The 24624-nt window shown below is 40.4% G+C and overlaps 1 protein-coding gene across 2 annotated transcripts in view; it reads left to right on the top strand.

Moving 5' to 3' along the window:
* Nucleotides 1–24624, top strand: part of NDRG1 (N-myc downstream regulated 1) — a 158807-nt gene that overhangs the window by 128739 nt on the left and 5444 nt on the right. For both annotated transcript variants that reach the window (XM_078686732.1, XM_078686734.1), the window contains exons 10-14: nucleotides 990–1093; nucleotides 1268–1324; nucleotides 10219–10270; nucleotides 17663–17710; nucleotides 22215–22250. In XM_078686732.1, the coding sequence (XP_078542858.1) occupies nucleotides 990–1093; nucleotides 1268–1324; nucleotides 10219–10270; nucleotides 17663–17710; nucleotides 22215–22250 (297 nt within the window). The remainder of the gene's footprint in view (nucleotides 1–989; nucleotides 1094–1267; nucleotides 1325–10218; nucleotides 10271–17662; nucleotides 17711–22214; nucleotides 22251–24624) is intronic.

Genomic DNA, 24624 nt, shown 5'->3' on the forward strand with positions numbered 1-24624 from the left:
CATCTAATGCGTTTTGTATTACACATTATATTTATTTGAAATATTTCATTCCTAAATGAATGATGTTATAGCCTTTTATCATCAGGATGACCATCAAGTTGCTGGGGACAAAAGAGATGTACGTGTAGTAATTCACATATAAAGAAAGCGGAACATTGCCTATAGCAAGTACTACACCTATTAAAGAAAAACCTTTATAGAATTTGAAAACAAAGGATTAGTATTTGATACATAGGTGACTAAGTAGTTTTATTAAGTTGAATAGTTGTGTAGATAAGGGTGTGTGGAGCACATAGCACATTTGATAAGTTTGCTCTATAATCAAAGTTTTGTTTACTCAAGTATATCAAATTCCAATCTCCTGTATAGACACTGACCTACATCCCCTTATGGTCTTCTTTATGTTGTGAAAGATGCCTAGGTCTACAGCAATTGGTCTTTCATAGATTAGATTGAGATGGTATTGTCCATGCCTACTTTAGGTTACATTGGCTTACAATAGCAATACTAGACATACAGTCAATGGCACTTTCCAGTATTAGGGCAGTTCATGGCATATGGAGTGAGTACTTGGATTGCTTTGGCCTATTCACAGTATCCTGTGTATTAGCAAAGTGTCTGCATGCAAGATGGCGCTACCTTGGCATATTGTGCCATTCCTGCACTCCATTATACAGTGTTCCTATCATATATAATTCCAGGTCTTCTTCTGTATAAGAACAAATCCTACACCCAATACCACATAAAAGCACCAGTTTACAAGAACATATTTCCTACAATACAGCTATATACTCAACCTGTACTTGGGGAGCACATTGTACTAGGCATTGACAAAAGCCTATAATTTTTTTAAAGTAATCTTCTTAAAGAATAAGCATTACTAACTACTTATACAGAAGAAGACCTGGAATGCGTGTACTGTATATATGCTGTTGAAAAAAAACATGCTCATTAATGGTGTGTTGACCTAATTATAAATGTCTTTTTAGGAGGAAATTCACAACAACCACGACCTGATCGTGACTTATCGCCAACATATTTTGAATGACATAAACCGGGACAATCTTCAACTTTTTGTCAAGTCCTATAACAGGTACTATCATCAAGGTATCTCATTGGCTTGCATATTTATGTAAAATAGATTATAATTCAATCTATCACCAGGGGGATTCTTTGCATATGACAGTTGTGATGTAGAAGTAAAAGAGTTTAGTTTTGCTTTTCATGTGCAAAATAAAATCATTAATAAAGTTATTTTTCTGTTTAGCCGAAGAGATCTAGAAATTGAGCGCCCGTTTCCTGGAGGACCTAATAATACTCTTAAGTAAGTAGTGAATTTTAATAACGATGGACATTTGGCAATACTATGTTAACTGTATAGGATAATTTGTTATTTCAGTGCTGCAAATGACACAAACTCTAAGAAATGGTTTTATTGTGGTATTTCAGCCACTTCACAAAAGGGCAGGGAAACCAGTATGCTTGAATGTTTTCAGTCTTTTGTACTGTTCCTCTTCACATGAAGCAATACCGTAAAGGTAACTATGACTGTGTGGATTGCCTAACTTAAAATGTTCCCACTATGCAGGTAGGCTGCTTTGTTAATGAGGCTGAACATATAATTATTTTCTCTCTATCCTCCCTTAAACTTTTCTTTTCAATAGTGCCCCTTACTCTTCTCCTTGATTCTCCCTTGTCTGCTTTTTTCTAAACTCCTCTTAAACGTTTTCTTACTCCTTTCCTGCGCTTCTCTTCCAAACCTTTTCTATTGGTATCGTCAACCTGCGTGTCCCTTGCCAACTTTGCGCTGCCATCTTTTCCCCCTTTTCTTATCTTTCTGCTCCTTTTGCCCTTCTCTATCCTCTTGCACTGCTGCAGTCATTTCACTTCCTCTTGCATCAAGATTGCAAAGCTTCTTTTAGCTACCCCCTCATCATTTTTTTCGCCTTCTGTTCTTTCCAGTCTGCTACCCTCCTACACCCATTTCGACTTCCCCTTCTCATCCTTACCCTCCCACATTCACTTTTCTGGTCAGTCGCAGTATGCCTACATCTGTGGCGCAGACAGTGGAAAGGAATTATTCAGAAAACCAGAAAGCCCACACATAATCTGGAACTATGACTATCTCATTAGTAAAATCCGGCATCCTATACACGGCTTGAAATAGAATAAGAAATCACTTTCACCAACCAATACTGAAACCCAAATTAACTAGTAAGTGTGCCAGCTGGAAATGCCAGACCTTGCAGTAACTCATTGTAATTATGGAACTTCATGATTTGCCAGTAGTAGATAGTGTTTTTGCACACCACAAACCAAAATGTACATTCAGGTCACTACAACCTCAGACAAGCCTGTAGCACCAAAAATAGCCTAATCTGTCCAATGTCTCACACTGAACCCACCATCAACCACCAACACAACTCTTTCTAAACTCACAAAGCTCACTCCACAACATTGCACTAACCAGTATCCATCATTTAGCCAACCTCTAGGAGTCACAAGAACACCAACAAATGTATGGGGCACAATTCTCCATTCCACCCCCGCATTAAACACTTGAGGCCTGAACAAGGCCTACCCACCAAAAGTTATGCCCACAAACCTCCTCGACGCCTCCTTCACCAATATGTTCACCATTTCAATTACAAATTGAAGTATCCAATAATTGTGATAATCCCATGTCCTATTCACAAGCATCTGCTCACTCCATTCACCACAAACCTGATACACCATGACCTAAACACATTCATTTTCACTGCCAAATTAGCAGTACTTAAAACTGTCACAGAAAAAGGCCACAACCTACTAATGCACAACTTTGACAACCATGAAGCTAGAACTTGCCAATGTCACTGTTTAATCTGCCACTCTCTCAAGGTCCAATTGTTTCCTGGTTCACAAGGAATCCTATAGCACTAGACACCCAATGTTTAGAAGTACTGTCCATGATATTAGACAGCTCACATCATGCTCATTTCACATAACCCCATTACAAAAAGCAATCTGACCAACCCAAGGCTCATCTCGTACTACATGCCCATAGATTAAACGCACTCACTACCACAATGTAACCTCTGCCAACCCACTCTATCAATATACACCACCAAAAAAACCTGGAACGGTCCTACCTGACAACTTCCCTAGTCACCTTCTACAATTCAGTCTCCATCTGAGAAGGAAAGCCGCAAACACACCATCTAAGAAGTATCACTCCTGCCGCTAGACTTCTCATAAACTTCCCCCAGGAGCCATATTGAAACAATTCCACCATCTCCCATACAGCAGAATTCATCAGGAACATTGCTACATGCACATACAGGATGCCCCAACATAGTTCTTCCCAGTAGTATTGCCTCTCCGTACCATTCAGAGAGACCTGGTGCAATCTGAGCCAACTCAACTATGTGCATGCCACTAAAACCTCACTGATTACTCTGTCTCATCAAATATGATTCAGTCCTTGACTCATTTATCCTATCCCTAGTTTAAAGTCCATTGGAAAGGAACAGATATTGCATTCACCCATAAAGTGAAAATACCTGACAGTATCCTCCAAAATACCATCAGTCCTACTTCTCTAGTGCTTCATGCCTCACTACTCTATCATTCCTTCTCATACAGACTTTTTTTGTATAATCTCAGATTTGAAGAGACATTTACTGCCTCAGTTGTGACCATCATCCTCTAACAATGGTACAACACCATTTTAGGACACTATCTGGTTAGACCTACCTAGCAAACCCACTACACTATAGATAAACCTACTGCTAAGCTAGAAACTCTAACAAAAAGGCCCTCATTAATATTTTTCACACCCCGAAAACTTAAAAATTCAGGTCTAAACTATTGATCTTTGATGCAAATAGCAGACTGGTTGGACCACCTCCACTGCCTTGTCTACAGTCTGAGTTGAGAGCATGCCAATCAGTGAAAGACTTTTACTTAAGCTAATGAATTGTTCCTTAAGGCTAGAAAAATTAAAGTGCCAAAACGACCATTATTAGTTCTGATAGACTCCACCAATGCAGGCCTGTCTCCACCTTGCACACTTAGCCAAACTCCTGGAAGGCCAGAGTTTCTGACAAGATCCATTTACAGTTCTGATACCCAGTTACCTTGCTTATGCTCCCATGTGGCACATGCCATGTCACCAAGCGCAACATAATTCCACCAGAAAGGTCCTGTACTAAATGGAACAAGCCCTCACTGAGCACAGGACACCTCAGCCTGTCTGTCCAAAACTTTATTCAATTCCGCCATCTAACACTTCATGTCCAGTCTATACCTACCATTATTACCAATGAGAGCTTTAATATTTCCCCAAGGTGAAATAAAGCATCAGAGCACAGCTCCCCAGTTTTTAGGTTGACAACTTTTGCTCCCCCACCTAGCTTTACACCGGCTACTTTGGAACCCAAGATTAGAGATTAGTCCGTGTTGTTGGTTCTTGATGGCTACTTTGATTAGCCTGTGCGCCCAAGCAAATCACACCATGCATTCACTTCTGTTTGTTTGTAGCAGATTAAAGTAATAGTTAAATGTGATCATTAGTGGGGGATATGTGTGTACATGCAGATGGTTGGTGATTAGTTGGTGATGTTTAGTAACTGGAAGGTGTTAAATTGCAGGGGTCTAAAAACATGATCTTTAGAATGAATTGTGGGATATTTGCAGAAAAACATTAATAGAGATTGATATTTATGTTTTGCGCAAACACAGGCTATGGGCATTGATGCACTTGCATGAGCACCAGATTACATTTCATAATGTCAAATTCATTTTCATAAACACAGGAGATTCAAACCTGGTTTCCCAGATGGAAAGTCAGCAGCACTGGCTGTTAGACCACATCTATATGTTTCAATTAATGTGTAAGTCATAAACCAGTGTTATGGTTGTCTATGATCACATATAGTGAGCACATTCTCTGTCGAAATGGTTTCATAAAGTAAAACAAACCGCAACACATACTGGAAGGTTTACCCGGATTCTTGCTTGAGGATACTTGGAAGTGTTTGTTTTAAAACTGGACTTTGGGACACTAGTCTGTGGCAGGGAATATTAAGAGGGAGAACCTTATGCCAGGAAATCAAAGTACTAATTGAGGGAGGGGGAAGATTATTAGACAATGGGTACTATTTAGTAGTAAGCACGAGGAGATGGAGGAACCAGGCAGCATTGACTGTGAAACTATTTTCTGACTGATTGGAGAGAAAATGTTTCAAAGAGGACAGTGACAAACAAACTAAAGTTAATTGGACAGAGTTTACACGAAGGTGAAACAAGAAGCCAGTTTGACTACGGTCCAACAGACCTTTGTACAGGAATGACTCCTTCCTGACAGGGCACCTTAAACACCACTCTATCGTGCATCTACTGGTTACAATGGAGAATCACTGACTAAAATGCTCTTAACTGGTCTGACCGTAACTGTCTTAGGCTACTGGAGGGTTGATACTGCTCTCCTAGCCAATCGAAAAGAAGCAGCTGACCGGTATGTTGCTCCAGATCTTGACTTTCTCTTTTGGCCTCTGGCACCTTCTTTGAGCTCATCAGTTCTTTGACCCTCAGACATACGTTTTTTAGCTTTTTTCAGCTATTTTCTACAACTTGCCCTCTTTGTCCACGCTTAGGTTAGCGAAGTGGGTTTCCACAAGTCTATTCGCCTGTCACCAGCGTGTCCTGCTTTGCCTTTGGTAGTGACTTTGTCGGACATGTTTATTTTCCTAGTTCAAGACTGAATTGCCAAGAGAACCCTTCCAGCTGAGACTGTGGATCTTGCATTGCAGGGTTCTTGGGTCCTCTGGTTCTTGAGTGATTGTACCTTCAACTTTATCTTTAACACTATACAACGAATTTATTTTACAAAAGTATTTACTGCCTCCAGATCTCAGTATTAAAAAATAGTGATATAGCTTCACATACATTGTTTTAAAAAAAGAACTCCAGTAGTGATCCCAACCAAGCTATTACGTCGCATGTTGTGCAAATGCCCTAAAATATAGTTTCTCTTAAAATGCATATGTGCTTTAAAAATACAGAAGTGGAGTGTAGAGAAATGGGGAAGGGCACTATCAGAACATTCCAAACTGAAAATCAAACCGTAATTATCCTTCCAGTGTTCCTGTAAGCGAGTTGCCACACGTCGGACGGTTATGGAGAATAACGTAGATTAACAAGGCAATTGGATGGAACACAGCCAGGAACAATAGAGGGGTGGATAACCGTTGGCCGAGAAGAAATTATAATATAAGGTCAAAAGAAAAAGGAAAAAAGGAAAAAGATTTTAAGGTTCCTTATTCTATACAAGATAAATTTCCTGAACAACGGACATGAGCGAACTACAGGTGTTATGGTCCTTATGAGATATTGAAGCTACTTGTGTGGAGCTAGCTACGTGGGACACATCAAGAAAGAAGTCCCATTACTAATATGCGAGGACAATTTGAGAAGTAACTACAGTTGTGGTCGCTATACGTTATATTCTTCTAAGTGATAGGTGGAAAGACTGAAGTCCAAATTGAGTATAAAATTCCAGGTCATAGAAAACACTTATTGATTTATCTGGCGGGTCCTGATGAAGGTGGTTGTCATTGCTGTTATTTTCCACCAAAACGCGTTGGCCAAGTCTTTGTAAAATTCCACCAAAGTGGTTCTATACTGGACAACAGATAGAGAAATAATAGAATGTGTTATGTATATGAACAGATGAAGCTGTGAATGTGGATGAGTGTGAGAGTGTTGTGTTTGGGCTGTTCTCTACCTGGTGACAAGGTAATTTATATATTATAGGATTTATGAATTTTGTACTGTGATTTAAAATGGAAATAATGCAATTTGAAATGAAGAAAATACAATTTTTTAACTCTGAATAATGATGAAAAAAGAAGCAATTGAATGAAAAAACAATTTAAATAATAAAAAAATGAGAAAATAAAAAGATTGTGTTATTGTAATGTAAATGTAGTATACTTGTAAAGCGCACAGCTGCCCCAGCAACGGGGCGTCCCGGCGCTGTATAACTCTGGAGAACCCGTCCTGGCTTTCCCTGTGGGATGGTCCCTTGCTGGGAATCCCCAAGGTGGAGCCAGGCATCCCCGGAATTGGTGGGGCCGTTGTGGAGATTAGGCAAGCTAATGCCCAGAGTTGCCGAGTGGAACCCCTGATTAGAGTAAGCACCGAAGCGAGAATTATCAAGTCCGCTGACCAAGGTCCACGACCTGTGTTTATGTTTATGCCCAGAATAATCAGAGGTTGTACCCTGAACAAATACTTTAAAGGTCACGAGGGAGCTCTTCTTCCATTGTATTCTTTCTTTCCCCTCTTCTCCCTGACCTAGAGGGGGTCCCAAAAACGCTACTTATCCTTCCAGTGCTAACCACACATTCACTTTATGCAAAATGGGCCTCTTATCCGGCTATTTCTTTTTTTTTAATAAAACTTTCTCAAATTTAAATATTCCTGTCCTGAGCCCATTCCTCCATTAGAGTGTTTTCATGATTAGGTAGTAATTGGTAAGTTTAAGGGCATAAAAAGGTAAAACTGTGTAGTAACCTAGAGAGGACGCAATTTCAGTCTCATCCTTTGAAATGCACAATTCCAGGATTGTTTATCTTTGATTCATTCACAGAGCACATGACTGACATCAAAACGCACCTATTACTCATCATCTTCAGAAGGAAACTTTAGTCTGTTTCTGATAGGAAATGCCCATAGTTTGGGGACGAAATGTGTGGTGGCTGTGCATGCAAACCAGTTGTGATTGAGCGTAAATGATTGGCTTATTTTCCCACAAACTGCTAATAATGTGACTGAAGCTTTATTACAGGTGTAATTGCTGGTGTTTTATTGTTCTGCCCAGGATGGCAGGATGTATACTATTGTAACTGTGTTCAGATGCTAACATTTACCAAAACATTTAATACACAGAACTCTGTGGTTTGTATAGTTGTGACCACTGTCTCATCAGCTGGTTCAGGACTCTGGGCATTGCTGGTCTATCACAGGCCTAAGTGGTCTTAGCACCTGCCAATCAAAATGCGCATTTACAACTAAAAAACAACCCTAAACTCAAGAAAAACAGCTAGGAGAAAAGTTTACTATATCCAAATTAGATTTCCTGTGACAGCTACAGATTCACCATCATCCTTGTACGTTTCTCACTAAGAAGGGCTTCAGAAGATTATTGATTCTTGTTATAAATTTCAATTGGTCCTTATAATCAATGCTTTCCATAAACGTCCATGTTGTAGTTGTATAAATCCCTTTTCTTTTGTATTTCCACACCAACAAATCTTCTTGTGTTCAGAAAATACACTTAGCTTTGTGATGGCATCGAGATGGGCATTCTCTTGCTCTCTCAGGTGGGGTGCGCGATGCCAGAGGCTGGCATCTTCCAAGCTCCGTCTTCCCACTGACTATGGAGGCTTAGCTGTCCCAGACTTGGAACTTTACAACCTTGCGGCACAACTAAAGTGCGCTGCTTATTGGAGACACTGCAGATGGAAAAGTATGCCACCTGGGGTACTCTTTATCCCAAACCGCACCTCTGTTAGCTACATTGTTTAACCCAAATAGTCGACTGGGCAGCGACCGCCCCAGACTTCTATTGAATACCTTACAGTTCACATGGATCACATACATAGGCAAGACATTCTATGTGAAAGACCTTCCACTGACAACTACCACATGAGGGTAACTGATTCTGGGTTGCGAGAGTGGGAAAAGAGAGGTATGATAACGCCCAGGCATTATGAAACTAGGAGATTTAGCAGATCTCCTCGACTATGCACGCCCTGCCCACCATTTTCTGCTACATGGGGCAGTCACAACTGCGGTGGACATGTGGGAAGGCGGACAGGAACCCTCGGGGCTTAGAGTCTTAACCCCTTGCCTGTGGGGCAAATTCCCCCGCTGTGCTGGGGGAGGGAGGGGCGCACGCAGTGCCCCGGTGCTCATGACAAGCTCAGCTCGTCATGCGCCACGGTGGCCATGTGCTCATGACGAGCTGAGCTCGTCACGACCACGCCCGTTCCAATGAAACGCCCAGCACAGCAGGGGAATGATCCCTGCGCGGGCGTGGCGCATTGGTCATGACGAACTCAGATCATCATGAGCATACGGCCACCGTGGCATGGGTGGGATTAAAAACGATTTACACCATCACTGGCCAAAACCATGCAATCACCCTTATCCACAGAGCACTGATCGCACAAACCCAAAGTATGCTGACAAGCCTGAGAGACCCCTGGTCCCGAGATATGGACCAAGAACTAAGACGGGCACAACATCCTAAGAGACACACCTCGCATCTCGCAATGCCCACTTCCCTCATTTAGGTTTATTACATCCATACAGCATATCTCACACCTAAACACATTTATCATGTTCTTAGGGACACAGACAGAATGCCCCCACTGGCGAGAAATAGGGGAGGACTTCTTTCATGTGCGTGGGGGATGTACTACCGCATGTGAGGTAGCAACACTTTACACTGTGTTGTGGAAAGGGCTGCGGAGCCCTGATCATGCACGAGCATGGGATATGATCCTTCTGGATTGCCCCGAATAGATGGCATGGGCGACCAATCCCAATCCCGGATGACATTTCCACTGAGGAAGACTAACCCAAAGGACCCTGGACTGTGCAGAACCGTGGCCCAAAATGCCTGACCCTGGGGGTTCACCCCGCTGATATACCAGATCTCAGTCACACCGCCCCTTATTCCTGATGGTGGATGCGTTATACCCATGCACTACGTCATCTCCTATTCATGTGTTGAGTTCCTGTTCACTGTGAGTGATTATTTACACACCGATCGATGCACATTCAGGGGTTATTGTTTAACTTCTTTGTACTATGGTGCTGTAATATTGGAACCCCTGTATTGGCCCTTTGCACGAGATTCTTATCCTGGCTGTTATGATCTGTATTGGCATGCTGATCATAATATTTGTTTAAACAATATATATGTTAGTGAGGGCATCCCTCTTTTTAGCGTAACTGCCCCATATCTTGTTGCCACTGCATTTTGCTGAATTAGTCTTGCATCCACAACACCTCTTGGAGGTGTAAGTCTCTGAAAACATCCAAGCTAAGGAAACCGTCACCAGTTACCTCCAGTAGAATTGTGTGAATAGCATGTGCATGGTGATTGCAATTGTGATTCTTTCAATTGATGCCGTCCATTCTAAGCAGCGCAATTATTTTTGACAGGTGCCCATCGTTGCTCGTTGTTGGTGATAATTCCCCTGCTGTTGATGCAGTGGTACGTATATGCTTTTATCTGTTTTTAGTCCGTGTATATCGCTCTAATGTACCGAAAGTCCTAATGTGATAAATCATTAAATAGGATATACTGACTAAGGTTTCTGTATTTACGCTTTACTGTGTAGTAGTGATCAAAGTCAGGCAGCCCTAATATGTAGATTTATCAATGACCTACTTTCAGTATTATCATCAAATGGTTATCAATGTATCTAGTCTTGTTTTTTACAAAACTATTTAGATTTGAAATAATATCTGCTTGCAACTTAGTACTGTTTTTTCAAACACATGTTTGTTAATGATTTATTGAAGCAATTTGCACACTTGAAGACACCTGCTAACATGAACTATAAGAAGGGAGTAGATTAAATAAAAGGCGTCACATTTAACAGCCTGTGAAAATCACTCTCTCATATTTACAAACCAGCATGATGGCTTATCAAACATCACCAGCTGTTTGTAAACCTAAAATGCCTACCTCTCAACATATACCTTACCCTTGTTTTGTGTGGATACAAAACACAACTTAAAATTAATTTGAATGTATTATGGATCTTTTGTTTACATGCCGGTTGTGGCGAGAAATACCCTAGAGATATCTGAAGACGGCCCTATTTTCAGTTTGGCTTCCTTTAACGGATGCCAGAATAATGAGCTTCTGGTTAACCTACACCTTGTAAAAAACATTGAAACTCTGGTTTCAGATTGGATGGAAATCACCTTGGACTAATCCACTCACTCTTGGCGTTTCAGAAAAAAATAAGCTTTTCTCCATTGACATCCTGGCTTCCAGGACTTCTCATTAAAGCAAATGGGTCAATCTGAACAAAATATATGGATGAAAGGGTGGCAGGTGTCCTACATTGTATTGCTTTAGTATGCTGATAAGCAGGACTTATTTGTCAAACATTGATCCATATTCCCTATTGTGCACTTGTCTGCATGCATAGCGGTGACCAGCATGCTAGCACACTAAATCTAGTATCCTATGAATAGGAATCTTACTTCCATCCAGTGCTTGGTCTGCACCATAAATAACCCAGTAAAATTAATGGAACCGCATAGAAAGTATTTCTTCAGGTTTTCTGATCACCAGACCACCATCGCCCCTGAGTAGCACTCCAGCACGGTACAACAGTGACCTAGCAGAGTAGGTGTGAGCAGCAACAGCGGTGTGTATATCTTTCCTGGTTTGCACAACCTGTTGTGCCCAGATTTCCACATTTCCATCATTTTGTATACTAAGGAGTTGTAAATATAAATGACTAAGCTCGTGTCTGGGTTACATTGCACCTCTGCATACATTTAGCCATTTTCATGACTTGTGTTTCCTAGGTTTTGGAGAGTCTTAAACCAAAATTGGCATATCAAATTTTGATTCTAATGTTTTATTGAGAGCCTTTCTCGTTTAATAGAATAGTGTGTGTATCAAATGTGAGGATCCAGCCTTATTAGTTAATAATTTAATAACGCTCCGGAGGGTACCCACTAGTATAGTGCTAGATCAACTAGATTTCTGATCCATTTGCAGATGTAGAAATGCCTAACTACGTTTTTACATGCCCATAAAATCCTGGAATTGTAGTTTAGTTGCTTCAGGACTGTACACTTTACTTAAATTAGTCGTTACCATTATAAACATGGACAATGGGAGTATATTAATTTTGACAGTAATGCATATTACCAACCAAATATATAGCTGTATCGCACCATTTATTAATAGTTTGTGGTAACTCTTACTTGCTCTTCAACAGTTTGCTTTGTCCAGTTTTAGTTCTGATATCTAAATAGTCATCTTGATCAAGAAAAGATTGTTGCTTTATTTCAACTGTCTAGTTTTGATAGTGACAGTACTTTGGTTCAGTTCACATCCAGGGTATCTGCTGAATTCTTCCTTAGTTTGTTCTGCTCCATCGAATGCCTGATTACTTAGCTAAGTACTTTTGAAAAAAAAGTCATCCTGAAGCAGTAGAATTTTTGTCCAGTTTTAGTTCTGATATCTAAATAGTCATCTTGATCAAGAAAAGATTGTTGCTTTATTTCAACTGTCTAGTTTTGATAGTGACAGTACTTTGGTTCAGTTCACATCCAGGGTATCTGCTGAATTCTTCCTTAGTTTGTTCTGCTCCATCGAATGCCTGATTACTTAGCTAAGTACTTTTGAAAAAAAAGTCATCCTGAAGCAGTAGAATTGCAGGCCTGGGTGAAGTTCAGAGTTTCGCTATGCGGAACTGCGCGTAGCGACAAACTCCACGGAGTTCCTCAAGTGGCGGAGTGCAGTGCGAACTGTCGTTTGCACTGATCTTCCTGCCGCTCGGGTAGAAATTCTACCCGAGCTGCAGCTTGCGCTTGCCAACTTACTGTTCGTGAGCGCAATTGGGGGGGGGAAACTCTGCTGCACTACCCGGAGCAGAGTTTTCTGTATTCCGCGAGCTGCACAGAGTGCAGAAAACTCTGCGAACGGAGCAGAGTTCACCACTCTACTATAAAAATGTTTTCTTGGTTTAATTTCCCTAGCACCACCAAGCTAGCAGTCCTTCCTAGTATGTAACCATCAAATCTCCATCTGTATAGCAAACATCAGGGCAATTAGGTGAGGTATGTCTTTTACTTTGTGTAAGTGACAGTAATCTTCCACTTTTTGGGCCAGTGGGTCATTTTTGCCCACATAGTTGATCTCCGAACACTTTTTAAACTGTAAACCTTTATTTTGAAAATAACTTTTCCATAGAACACCAACTAAAAACATAGTATTTTAAATTGTAATCTTGGCTTCATTTGACCTCCTCAGAGAACAGGCCATTTTCCTTAGTGTTCATAGAAGTAGGCTTTTGTTATTTCCTCGTTTTTTCTGTTTGGGTACGCTCTGCACACCCGCCACCTCACCGCAATACCTTTTCATTTTGACAAATACACTTCCTGGGGTTGAAAGGCACCCTAGAAGGCCAGACTGTTTGCCTTCTGGGTTTCTATTCCATTGAGGTCGTTCTATTTGAGAGGCGAGCTAATGAAGGACGGGGAGTGAGGTTACTTAAGTTGTTAGCTGAGCATTCTTGGATAGTCTGATACAAACCTTGCTTGTCTGAGGCTTGTTCAACTCCCAGGTATAATTTCCTTCTAATTGAATTTTGTGGGTGAGCTCCTCCCACACATACTGACCTCACTCAGATGTTTAGCACCAGTCCTTTGAGGCAATATAATCATTCATTGATGAAGCATTGTTTTCAGTATGTAGGATTCATTCAATGTAGACTCTCCTCAACATCAAGATAATCTCCACTAAGCCTAGCTTTAAAATTGAGGCACTGTACTCTTAAGAATTTTCCCTTGCATGCTGTTGAAAGTGTGCATGCACTGTAGAAAGAAAGATCTGAGAGTGCTTCTATTGAAAACTATAGTCTGTTTACGAAGACAAAGGCAATTTTATCCTTTAGTAGAAACCCTTATTTCTCTACCTCTAAAGCCAACGTTGATTGTCCTGTCACCATATTAAATGCTTTAATCAAGGATCTTAGTCAGATCTTTATCCAGTGATCAGGCATCTCCAAGCTGTTCTCAACACTTGAGGTGTGGGTTAAGAAAGGGACATTATATTGAAGGTATGATTCCAATAAGGGACGGTTCTCTTCATAGAAACCCAAGTTGATCCACTATAGGATCTCTTCATTTCATGATGTGATGGCAGCCTTTGAAGGAACAGACTGCAAAGTCCACAAGCTTAACATTACTACCATAAATTTCCAAGAAGAAGACTTAATTAATTTTCAAGCCTGTACAAACTGATTCTTCAGCAAGAACTTTAGCACTTTCAGTCCTAGGTTTGCTACAACCGCCCAAAGATAAATTCTTAACTGTGCTGCTGGTTAAAGCTTTGAAGACATTCCAATATATGAGGGAAGTTGAGCATGCTTTTGCTTACCCCTACTGCTACCCTCAGAAAATGGGTGCTGTGGGGTAAAAAGACCTAGCGGTTGTCCTCTAATACCCTTTTAATTGCTAGCTCTTCTGCCTGAGGTTGGAGGGAGGATGTTTTGGAGATAATGAGAGACAATTACATAAGACTAAATCAGTATAGAACAACCTAGCAGACTGTGCTGGTGAAGAGTAAGGCTTTTTATCTCAGGTTGATATCATGTGCCCCGTAGGGCAAAATAAAATCCATGTTCTTTCATTCACTGTTGATCACGGTTTCAACATCCTATGATGGTTAACTTAATAAAAGAAGACTAATGGAGAACCTTGTTTAGAGAAGAAAAGTGAGTATTCATATTCCATTCCAAGGTCTTACAGGAGACCACAGCACAAAACTACATATACAGCGGAACCAACTATAAAATGAGGGCTGGCAGCACCTAAGGAGGAGAATCACTAGTTTCATGCACACCCTTGGCTCTTTGAGACCTTTAGATCAGATAGCCACTTGATGATGTGTCCAATTAAAGGGCAGTGGTTAGTTAACAGCATGGATCCAGGGCTGCAGCAGTGCATGAATCAATGCTCAGCCATATTGGGTAGGCTTACCATCGAGTTAGTGGATCCTCTTTCCGAGCCTTTAGAATCTGTGTCCCCGCTGGCTCCTTTGGAGATCATGATTGCAGCACCAAAACTACAGACTAGTGTGCAGTTTGTGGAACCAACAGCCCCCCTCAACCCCTTTACTGACATCTATTGCAGTATCTCTGGGGCCCAGGACTTGAAAGAGTGCAATATTGTTAGTTTCTGCAACCGGGGTTTATTAGGAACAACTCTCCGTTCAATCTTTGAGATTGCTGGTGCCTTATGCAGCATACATCTACCCTGCACATGAGAGTAATGAAAGTAAAGATCAAAGTAACCAAGACAATGGTGGCACTTTACTGGGTTTGGGAAATGCCAGTGGCGTGAACTCCCCACAGTCCTGTGCTGGTAACCACACAGTTAGGATTTTAAAACTTCACTTATACCACTGCTGAGGAAAGCATGCTCTATTTTAGCTCTTGAAACACCTTCCACAGAGAACATCTCTAGATTAGCCAGTTCTGTCTTTATCAAGAAAATCATAGATCTGTTTAGAGTGTTTATTTGTTATGTAACTGTCTATTGCAGAAGCATTGACGTTTCAAGCGCCCAGCTGCTGGGGCTTGCCTGTGCCTTTTCCCACTCAAACTTTTAAAGAGAATCCAAGTAGATAGATGGATTCTTCTATACCTGAAAGGTTTTGAGATTAATGATTTAAGGTAGTCTCTGAAGAGGTGCCATCCCAGAGAGCCTGGAAAGATGAAGCCCATTTTAGATTCTCAGGTTAATTTTAAGAAATATTTATGTAAATCAACAAAAAGTTCAAAAGTGTCTGGCAGAAATTCTGGTGTTAAGAGATAGGGCAGTGATGCAAGAGACATATTTCAATATTCTTATTTTATACTCGCTCAGATTTCTGCTATTTGTCTCAAAGTGTATAAATTAGTACATCACGATCTTGGCTTTTTGATCTTATGTCGGCAACTTGTGTTTATGAAGGCGCAAGTGAGTGGTGCATTTTTTAAGGGATACAAATTTCTTTATCAGCATGATTGGTTTCTGAAAATACAACCTAAAAAGATACAGGGTGTTCTTCAGGTGACTGTTACACAACTTAAAGGGTCACTTATGGTTTGATGGGATGTGCTTTGTACCGCCAGGGCAAAAGCGGTATGTACTCTGCTGTCCTGACACATTACATGCCACAACACTACAGCCAAACGTACTTAAAGATCTCGGACTGCCTGATGGAAATCTGTAAGCCTTCAGAGTGGCTACTATCTCTCATGCAGCCATCTTTTCCTTTTTTTAAAAAATACTAAGGCCCAGATGCATCAAGGTAAAATCCGCTCGCAAAGGGGCAGATTCTCAGAATCTGCCCTTTTGCGACCGGTATTTTTGCATTTGGGATGCATCATCCCAAATGCAAAAATAGCAAATTAAGAAATCGCAAAATTGCGATTACTTGCATTTAAGGAATCTCAAATTGAGATTCCTTAAATGCAATGCATTACAGTTTAAAAAATAGCGATTTCGCTAATAGGGATCGCAAATTACCATGAAGTTGAACTTCATGGTAATTTGCAAAAACTTTGAAAAATGCACTAAAGTGCATTTTTCAAACTTTCATATTGCTCACACACATGCCTTAAGGGCATGTGTGTGCGCAAAATATGTGCACAGATCAATTTCAGGGGTGCAACAGGGTGTTCTTTGGACACCCCTGCACCCTTGAAATCGCATTCTCAATTTGCGATTCGCTAATTGCGATTCGCAATGGGCCTCTAGGCCCATAGGAATGAATGGGGAGGTATTCCTTAATTGCGACTCGCAATTTGCGAGTCGCAATGGAGGAATTTTAAGAAATCGCTATTTTTTAAGTGATTTCTTAATGCATTGCATTTTGCTATTCTTTAATAGCGAATCGTTCTTTTTCGCTATTAAGGAATAGCAAAATGGGTTCTTGAAGCAACTGGGGGTGAGTCCCAAAAAACATTAAACTAGTGGTTTTGATATTCTGGGAGTTTTTATCCCTCATAAAAACATTTTCTAGATCTCTTCTCAAACCTGTTGCATATCTGGTCTTCCTGCAGTCAAGAAACCAGGGGGGACACCGATGGAGGTCACACCTTCGCAGGGATATCTTCCGCATGAGATTAAAATGGCGAGTACAATGTTTTAGGAACCAAATTGCTAAACATCTGACACATGTCCTGTTCAGCAAACATTCAGGGCAAGGGAGATCTGGTATCTAGTGTTAAAATATATTGTGGTAGTTTTCCACACAGCCCAGGGATTATATGACCAAACAGGATTTAGGTTTCTCTGCATGACAAATTATACAACATTATATTGAGCTAATGTGTTAAAAATTTGAAAATATCACAAAATGTTGTATTCTGTCTTAAGGCTTCAATGTGATAATGATTTGAGGTTTGCATCAATGAAGAGTCCATAGGTTTTGTTTTTTAGCACGTATTGTCTGTATGGGAACACACAGACTAGTGGAATGTGTTAAAGCAACCTAAAACTGATTGTTTTGCAAACAAGAAGTATGGGTGAACATCCAAGAAGAGACTTGGTTAAATAGTAGTAAATTAGTCTTGGGTTGTTGGTTTGTGGGAAAGTGACTTTTCCAGTTCTGTTCCTCCCACTTACGTTTGTTTTTACAAATAGTAATACATGATAGTCCGAACAGTAAATGGAGTGGAGCTGTATATGTGGAGCCTGTCCTTCTTTCCTGTTGTACATAAAATTGAGGGCCTTTAAGGCTGACGGTCAAGCGATACTGAAAGTGTGTCAAAATTAAGCACTTGTTTTAAAATGTAAAAAATGCAGATGTCATTTTTAACAAGCTCATATAAAGTTTAACATTACTTACGCTTCCATTAAACAGGTGGAGTGCAACTCCAAACTGGATCCTACAAAGACCACACTCTTAAAGGTAATATATGAACAGCTAACCATTTTGTTTATATATATATATATATATATATATATATATATATATATATATATATATATATATATATATATATATATATATATATATATATATAATCTATCAGTATTGTGTATAGAATTGCTGGGTATTTTGATGTAAGAAATGCTAAATCAAATTATTTTTGCCATAGTTTGATTTATTAAATTCATTTTTTTAGCTCATCAGAATATAATGTATAATAACCATCAGTTATGTGAAGTGTCATTAAAACCACTGCTTTTGTATTTATGCTAATCAACAACAAAACAAACACCATTATCCTGGATAGACATTTCTTATAGGATGTGATAATGCACTGAATATTAAGATAATTGCAGAACTAAGTGCAGTGTTTTACTGATTTATAATGCACATGAGAACAAGAATAAACTCCTGTGTTTCATTTAAAAAGAAAAATGATAAATGTGTGTTGGTGTCAGAATAATACTTTAATTACAAAAAAATACAACTTCTCACTTGTAATAGCTTATTACAAGCAAGTAGTGATTTCACAAGGTATTCTACTTCAATGGGCAGATATGCACACTGTGCAACAGAAGCAAAGAGAGGAAAGACAAGTTCATCGCTCTTCCTGTGCTCACTCTTAAGTGGTCTGCCCACTACTGGTGTACTCACTCGGCATTTTCCCAAAGACCAGTATTACAGCACAGCCTCTGCATGATCAAATCTAAGCAGCACACTGAGTGGAGTGAGTGGAACAGCACATTTTAGGCTGTCCTGCATTTTTATTCAGATAATAAAATGGTGAGCATGACAGCAGTTGCTGTCACTGAGAATGCTTCCCTTTAAGGTTGTTAATATTTATGGTGAAGGGTTTTAAAGAACTAAGGGCCAGATGTAGGTGAAATAGATTTACCGATTTTAAATTACCGAATTTTACCGATTCGGTAATTAAAAATCGGTAAATCTATGGGGTCGACATGTAGGTATTCCAGATGTGCTGGAATACCGAATCGGATGATTTCGGTATTTACCAATTCGGTAAATACCGAATCGGTAATGCCCATTCATTCCTATGGGCTATGAAGCCCATAGGAATGAATGGGCATTCCCGATTCGGTATTTACCGAATCGGTAAATACCGATTTCCACAAGGGTGCAGGGGGTGTCACTTTGACACCCTCTGGCACCCCCAAACCAGGCTCGGGTGCCATGTGGCAGGCATACATGCCCTAAGGGCAGACCTGCCCGTCACATGGCATAGGTGTGCATGCACACATGTGCATGCACACCGGAATCGGTATTTTCCCGTCAAATTTATTTGATGGTAAAATACCGATTTGGTAAGGCTCCTGGGACTCTGAAGAGTCCCACCTACATATGGGTGGCTCAGATTCGGTAAATTTACCGATTTTTTTATTTTATTTTTTATTTTACCGAATCGGTAATTTTACCGATTCGGTAAAATAAAGCCCCCTACATGCCAATCACCTATTTACCGATCGGTAACGGCCGAAAATACAGATTTTCGGCCGTTACCGACCGACCTACATCGGGCCCAAGATGTGTATTAGATATTCGAACTATTTAAGCTGTGGGCAACACCGCTGTTGTCTCATGGATGACAAGCGTCTTAATATAATGCTTGAAGCTTAAACTAACCTTAACTTTTACTTACAACATGTGGCAATATGGGTCTTGTGGTGTTATTGTAACTTTAAAAATGTGGGTTGGTTGAAATGGTGCTAGACCACTTGCAAGTTATGAAAAGAATAAAGGGAATAACATACCCTTTAATATAAGGGATATTTCAAGTCCCCTTGGTATTGTGTGCCTGCAGCCAAGTGTCTCGGTTTAGGGAACTCCTTTCTAATATTCATATTTACTAGGGCATTTGTACGTATTACATGTTTATAATCCTCCAAATTTCTGCCGAATTCAAAGATTGAGAGGGTTTTTTAAACTCTGCAATGAAATGAAAGCCATTGGAGTCTCCAGGATTTGAGTTAAATGCTCAAAAATTGAATTGAGATGGAAGAAAACATTTTACTGTAGGTTCAAATAGTGACATGGTATTATCCAGGGAGAAACTGTCAACACACAAGACCTTCCTGTCTGCTGAGCCTTGTGCAGGTTTTCTTGGCACTTGCGTAAATCCACCAACAGGGACAGTGCAGCTCCACACAACTCTTCCCAGTTCACAGTAGGAAGGTGACTCAAAGTGCTGTAAACTTTGCAATAATCTGCAGCAAGCTTTGCAGTTGGGGCAATTCCATCTCTGCCCCTGCAGTCTTTTCTCCTCTATGGGTATATAGACCCCTTTCCGGTAGGCATGCAATTGTACACAACGCCGGTTGATGCACAAAATATTTATCCTATGATGGTTTAGTCACCACACTGACATTCATCCTGAAGGTTTGCCACATTCCAATGCTTGTGTTAGTTACATCCTCTGAAAAGATGTACACTAGACCAAAAAAATATGACAAGCTTGATACTTCAGTCGGCCATAAATGTAAATGATTGACTAACACAGGTTCAGAAGTGTGTTTTTTCTTCCTCCCTTCTGGAGTAATGTAAGATTTGCTGTAGGTTTGCAAAACTCCCGTCCACAGGTGCTTCTCATGGAACCACTGCATATGACACCGTATACATCAGTCTTGATGGTTAGCAATTGAATGTATACCTGTTCCACTTATTTAGAGAACATGTTTTATTTAACCAACTTGTTCTATGTCCTATCACCGGGGTGGCCTAGTATATAGATAATGGAAATGTATTGTGTATGTATTAGAAAAATGTAATTTGTATCACAAAAATCCCTCTATGCCATTATTGTAAAGGAAAGGTGTACCATTTATTGGCTCCATCTCCTACACAACTAAAACAAATCATGGTCAATTCTATATCTCATTTAATGTGATTACTGACAACTTTTGTCAGATAGTTTCAGTGCTTCTTGGATCATCGGGTCCTACACTTTCTTGAACACTAACATTTATGCAAAGTGTGCAATTCCTTTGTACCAGAAGAAACCATTAATGTCTAAATTGTCTCTTTTCTTGGCACACCCAAACAAAGTATTCTTTCCAGTTAGCCATTCGATGTCTGTCTTCATTTTACTGTAAAAGACCGAAATAGACTAGTTATCGACATCTGTATGCTTAACTTGACTTTTGTTCAAAACAATCTGTGATCTGCATTGAGTCTTATAACTCAAGGAAAATTGTGACGCCAACATGTTATATCCCCTATATTCTTTAGAAAGGGTAGTTTGCACCTCCAAGGAAGTCTTCCAAATTAGTTTGTCTAGGGGTCATGCATACCATTTCATTCTACTCGGGTCTTGCTCTTTAATACCCTCTTAGGTCAAATAATCTTCCTTTCCTCTTACTCATTTCCCACAACTCTTAACTGTTTTTATCCCAGTAGATATTCCTATGCATATGTTTCTTTCGTTTTTCTTCCATTCTTTATGAATGCAGAAGTCTTGGTTCCGTGTTAAAAACCCTAGATCTGTATTAGTTGCAGCGTAAATTCATTATTTCCTCTACTTTCTATTTTGCTAAAATACAGATGCAAATACGACTTGTGAATTCTTTACATTCTAATTTTTTTGGAGGATCTCTCGGTGAATGCATATGTACTCATTTACACACCTTGATAAAACATGAGTTTAAAAAGACCTGGGGTAATTTTACACATGCCTATAATGTCATCACGCAGTATACCCTTGATGGTCATCAACTCCAGCTGTCGAGTAGTACTCTGAATGTCGCATCCCAGTCAAAGTATCCGCACTATAGAACACAGAAGTGTTTCAAAATGCTGCCTAGGTTTACTTGTAAATAAGGGCTTGTCGAGAATATAGTCCTACTTCTGGTTTAGAAATAATAAGTTATCTTACTTTTCAAGTGCGGTTAAAACAAGAGGATGAACTTTCATCGAACTAAAAGAAATAACAGCTTTGTAAAACCAGAGGCCAGTTTTGAATATTCTCACTTCTCATCCAGTGTAGATGTCGGAGACAGAACATTTTTGCTGGTATGTGTTGGCTTATTAAGGGGTAGCTCTTTGCACTTTAATTCGTTTTCCTGACCATAAAGTGGCTAATTTGCTTAGAATGGGGATAGGCCATGAGAAAGCACTTGCCTCAACCAATCATTTTGGCAATTACACTACACAAATGTAGTATTCTGGGGCTTAAGTGATGACCCTCATATTAAAAACTGACATCAAACAAAAGAAAAGAAAAAAAACAATCTGTGGTCCTATCTTTTGATGACCAGTGTTACCAAGGTACGTAACTTTTTAAACTCTGGTGTTCTTTAAAAGGAATGAGACTTTTATACACAGTATATCATAAATGTATTATTACAGGTAATCGAATGTACTCACCATGAGGTTCCATTTGATATTCTACACAAATACACCAGTCTACAGAGAGCAAGTGCTGTTTTGGATTTTCTAAAACACCATTTGATAATGTTTTTTATTTTTACAGATGTCAGACTGTGGAGGATTCCCACAAGTTGTTCAGGTATGATGCCACATAGCTGTTAGCACCTTTAAAAAAGAAAATATTTCAACTTGTACAATTTTAACCTGCTGCTTATTTGTTCTCCCGTAGGCTTCTTTTGTCATTCAATCTTATACAAACCCTCTATATCTACCCATCTACTTCTTACTTACTGTTCCATGAAGTAATTGATACTGTTTTTTTGTATTCCATTTATATATTTATATTCATAGAAAAAACAGTTTCTAGTTAGCTGAATATGTCAGTGACAACACTAATGTTTTGAACTCAAACTCAGAGATTCACCAGTTGTAGTTTACAGAATGAACAATAACTTGCACCCTCGCCGTGCACTGCTTAGGACCTCACATATTACATAATCATGAGCTGTTCTATGACCTAATTTATGACATCACTGATGATGTAACAGACCTATTCACCTACATATAAAGTTACATTTACCTTTGTTTTTTGCATTGAATTTCTAGGGTTTATTTTTTAACCGAAAGTAGTAATTACCATATGTAAAGCCAACCCATCCCCCCGAATGCCATGCATGGCAGGGGTTTGGCTACAGGGCCTTCACTGTGCACAGCAAGGGGTTAACAACAGGCCCTAGCCTGCAGTCATACCCTGTGGCCAACCTCCCCTGCAAGCAGCCAACTCCACACTGCATGCAGACTTTTATTGCGTACAATGTGGGTTGGCCGCAGGGCCTGGCTGTGTGCAGCTCCTCAGACTACCACCTTCAGGCAGCTGTCCCCACTCACAGCCTTTGGCCATGCATGGTGGGGGTAGACGCAATGCCTGCCTTACAGAAAGGATCTGCTTCCAACTCCCCTCAGACAGCCAAACCCAACCTGCACACAGCCTTTGGCCGTGCTCAACGTGGATTTGGCCATAGTGGCCAAATCCCTAGCAGGCTGATAACCCCACACCATGTAGAGTCTTTGGCGTGCACATCATAGGGTTGGCCACCGGGCCCTGGGGACCCCATCACCCTAGTGCAAAACATATATGCAGGAGCATGCAGCCCCCTCCTTGACTCTTAATTGGCCCCAGGAACTCAATCCCCGGGGCCAGTTCCAATAAAAATGGGCTGTGTGGCCTCCGTACCCCAGCCTGAAAGGCACCGGGGACACCATCCCTCGGGCCAAATGCAAATAAACAGAGGAGGAGGTTGTGCAGCCATCCTGGGCCCCGGGGACCCCACCCCAAGGACCAGAATTAAATGGGATGGGGGCGTGCAGTATCCCTTCCCGAGCCTCAATAGGCACTGGGGATGCCATCTCCCAGAGACCAATATAATAAAGGGGCATAGTCCATGTTTACCTCCCCGAACCTTATTTGGCCCTGGGGCCTTACATTTATTTAAAAGAAGAGGGGGGCATGTGGTTCCCCTAACCGGGCTGTCCGGATGAATAGGAACTAATACATATTAGAACATTGGAAGCTCCATTGAAAACAATTGAGTGCTCCGGGCTTTTGATGGCTGGTATAAGCCCGGAGCTCCAACATTCCAATGCTTCTTTGTTCACAGCTCTGGCTGTGAACAAAGGCTTCAGGGAGCCTGAGGGAACTTCAATCCCCTTGCGCTCCCTAAAGCCTTTGTTTAGTTTGTTAGAGCATTCTGCCCTCTAGTGGCAGAATGTTCTAATAGCCTTATAGCCCTTCGTAGCTGGGCTATACCGGCTATTAAAGTCCTGCTTCCTTGTTAAAGTCCCTCGCCTTCAGCTCAGGCCTTTAACGGTGCAGCGGGCCTTTAATAGCCGGTATAACCCGTTACGGCGGGCTATAAGGCTATAATGTGTCCTGATGGAAAGATATCACCGATCTCAAGATAAAATACCTGCAAAAGGAGGCACAGACAACTTCATATATCCATTATGTATCCCGAATGAAATGAGTTTGTAGTACTATGAAATATTGGTAGATTTTTGTTGGCAGTTAAGGATAAAGTGCTTTCACTTTGACAGTATTTTGTCTCGCCTTGTTCTTTTGTTTGAAGTCCTTGGTGCATATCAGGTAAACAGTTCTGTCCTCATTTACATCTGTGGATGGCCTTTGGCCATTCACAAGAATTGTGTTGGTGCTATTTCCATCAGTTGGCTTATAAAGTTGTCTGCAATATTTTAGTTTGTAATGCAAAATGTGTATCCTAGTACTATTGGCAGCAATAAAAAAAGGATCACAATGGAACCCTTTGGTGCCAATGTCAGGCACCGAGAAATGTATCGCTGCAAGCTAAAGTGTCTCCTAAAAAATAAAAATCTCTACTTCGTCACAAAACTGTTTACATGACTGAGCCTCTCGTGTTGACCAGTAACGTCGCACGATAATGTGATTCCTTGTTTTAGGGAGAACGTTTTATGTGTGAATAAAATAACTGTTCAAG

Source organism: Lissotriton helveticus, chromosome 4_1, assembly GCF_964261635.1.
Source record: "Lissotriton helveticus chromosome 4_1, aLisHel1.1, whole genome shotgun sequence".
Lineage (NCBI taxonomy): Eukaryota > Metazoa > Chordata > Amphibia > Caudata > Salamandridae > Lissotriton > Lissotriton helveticus.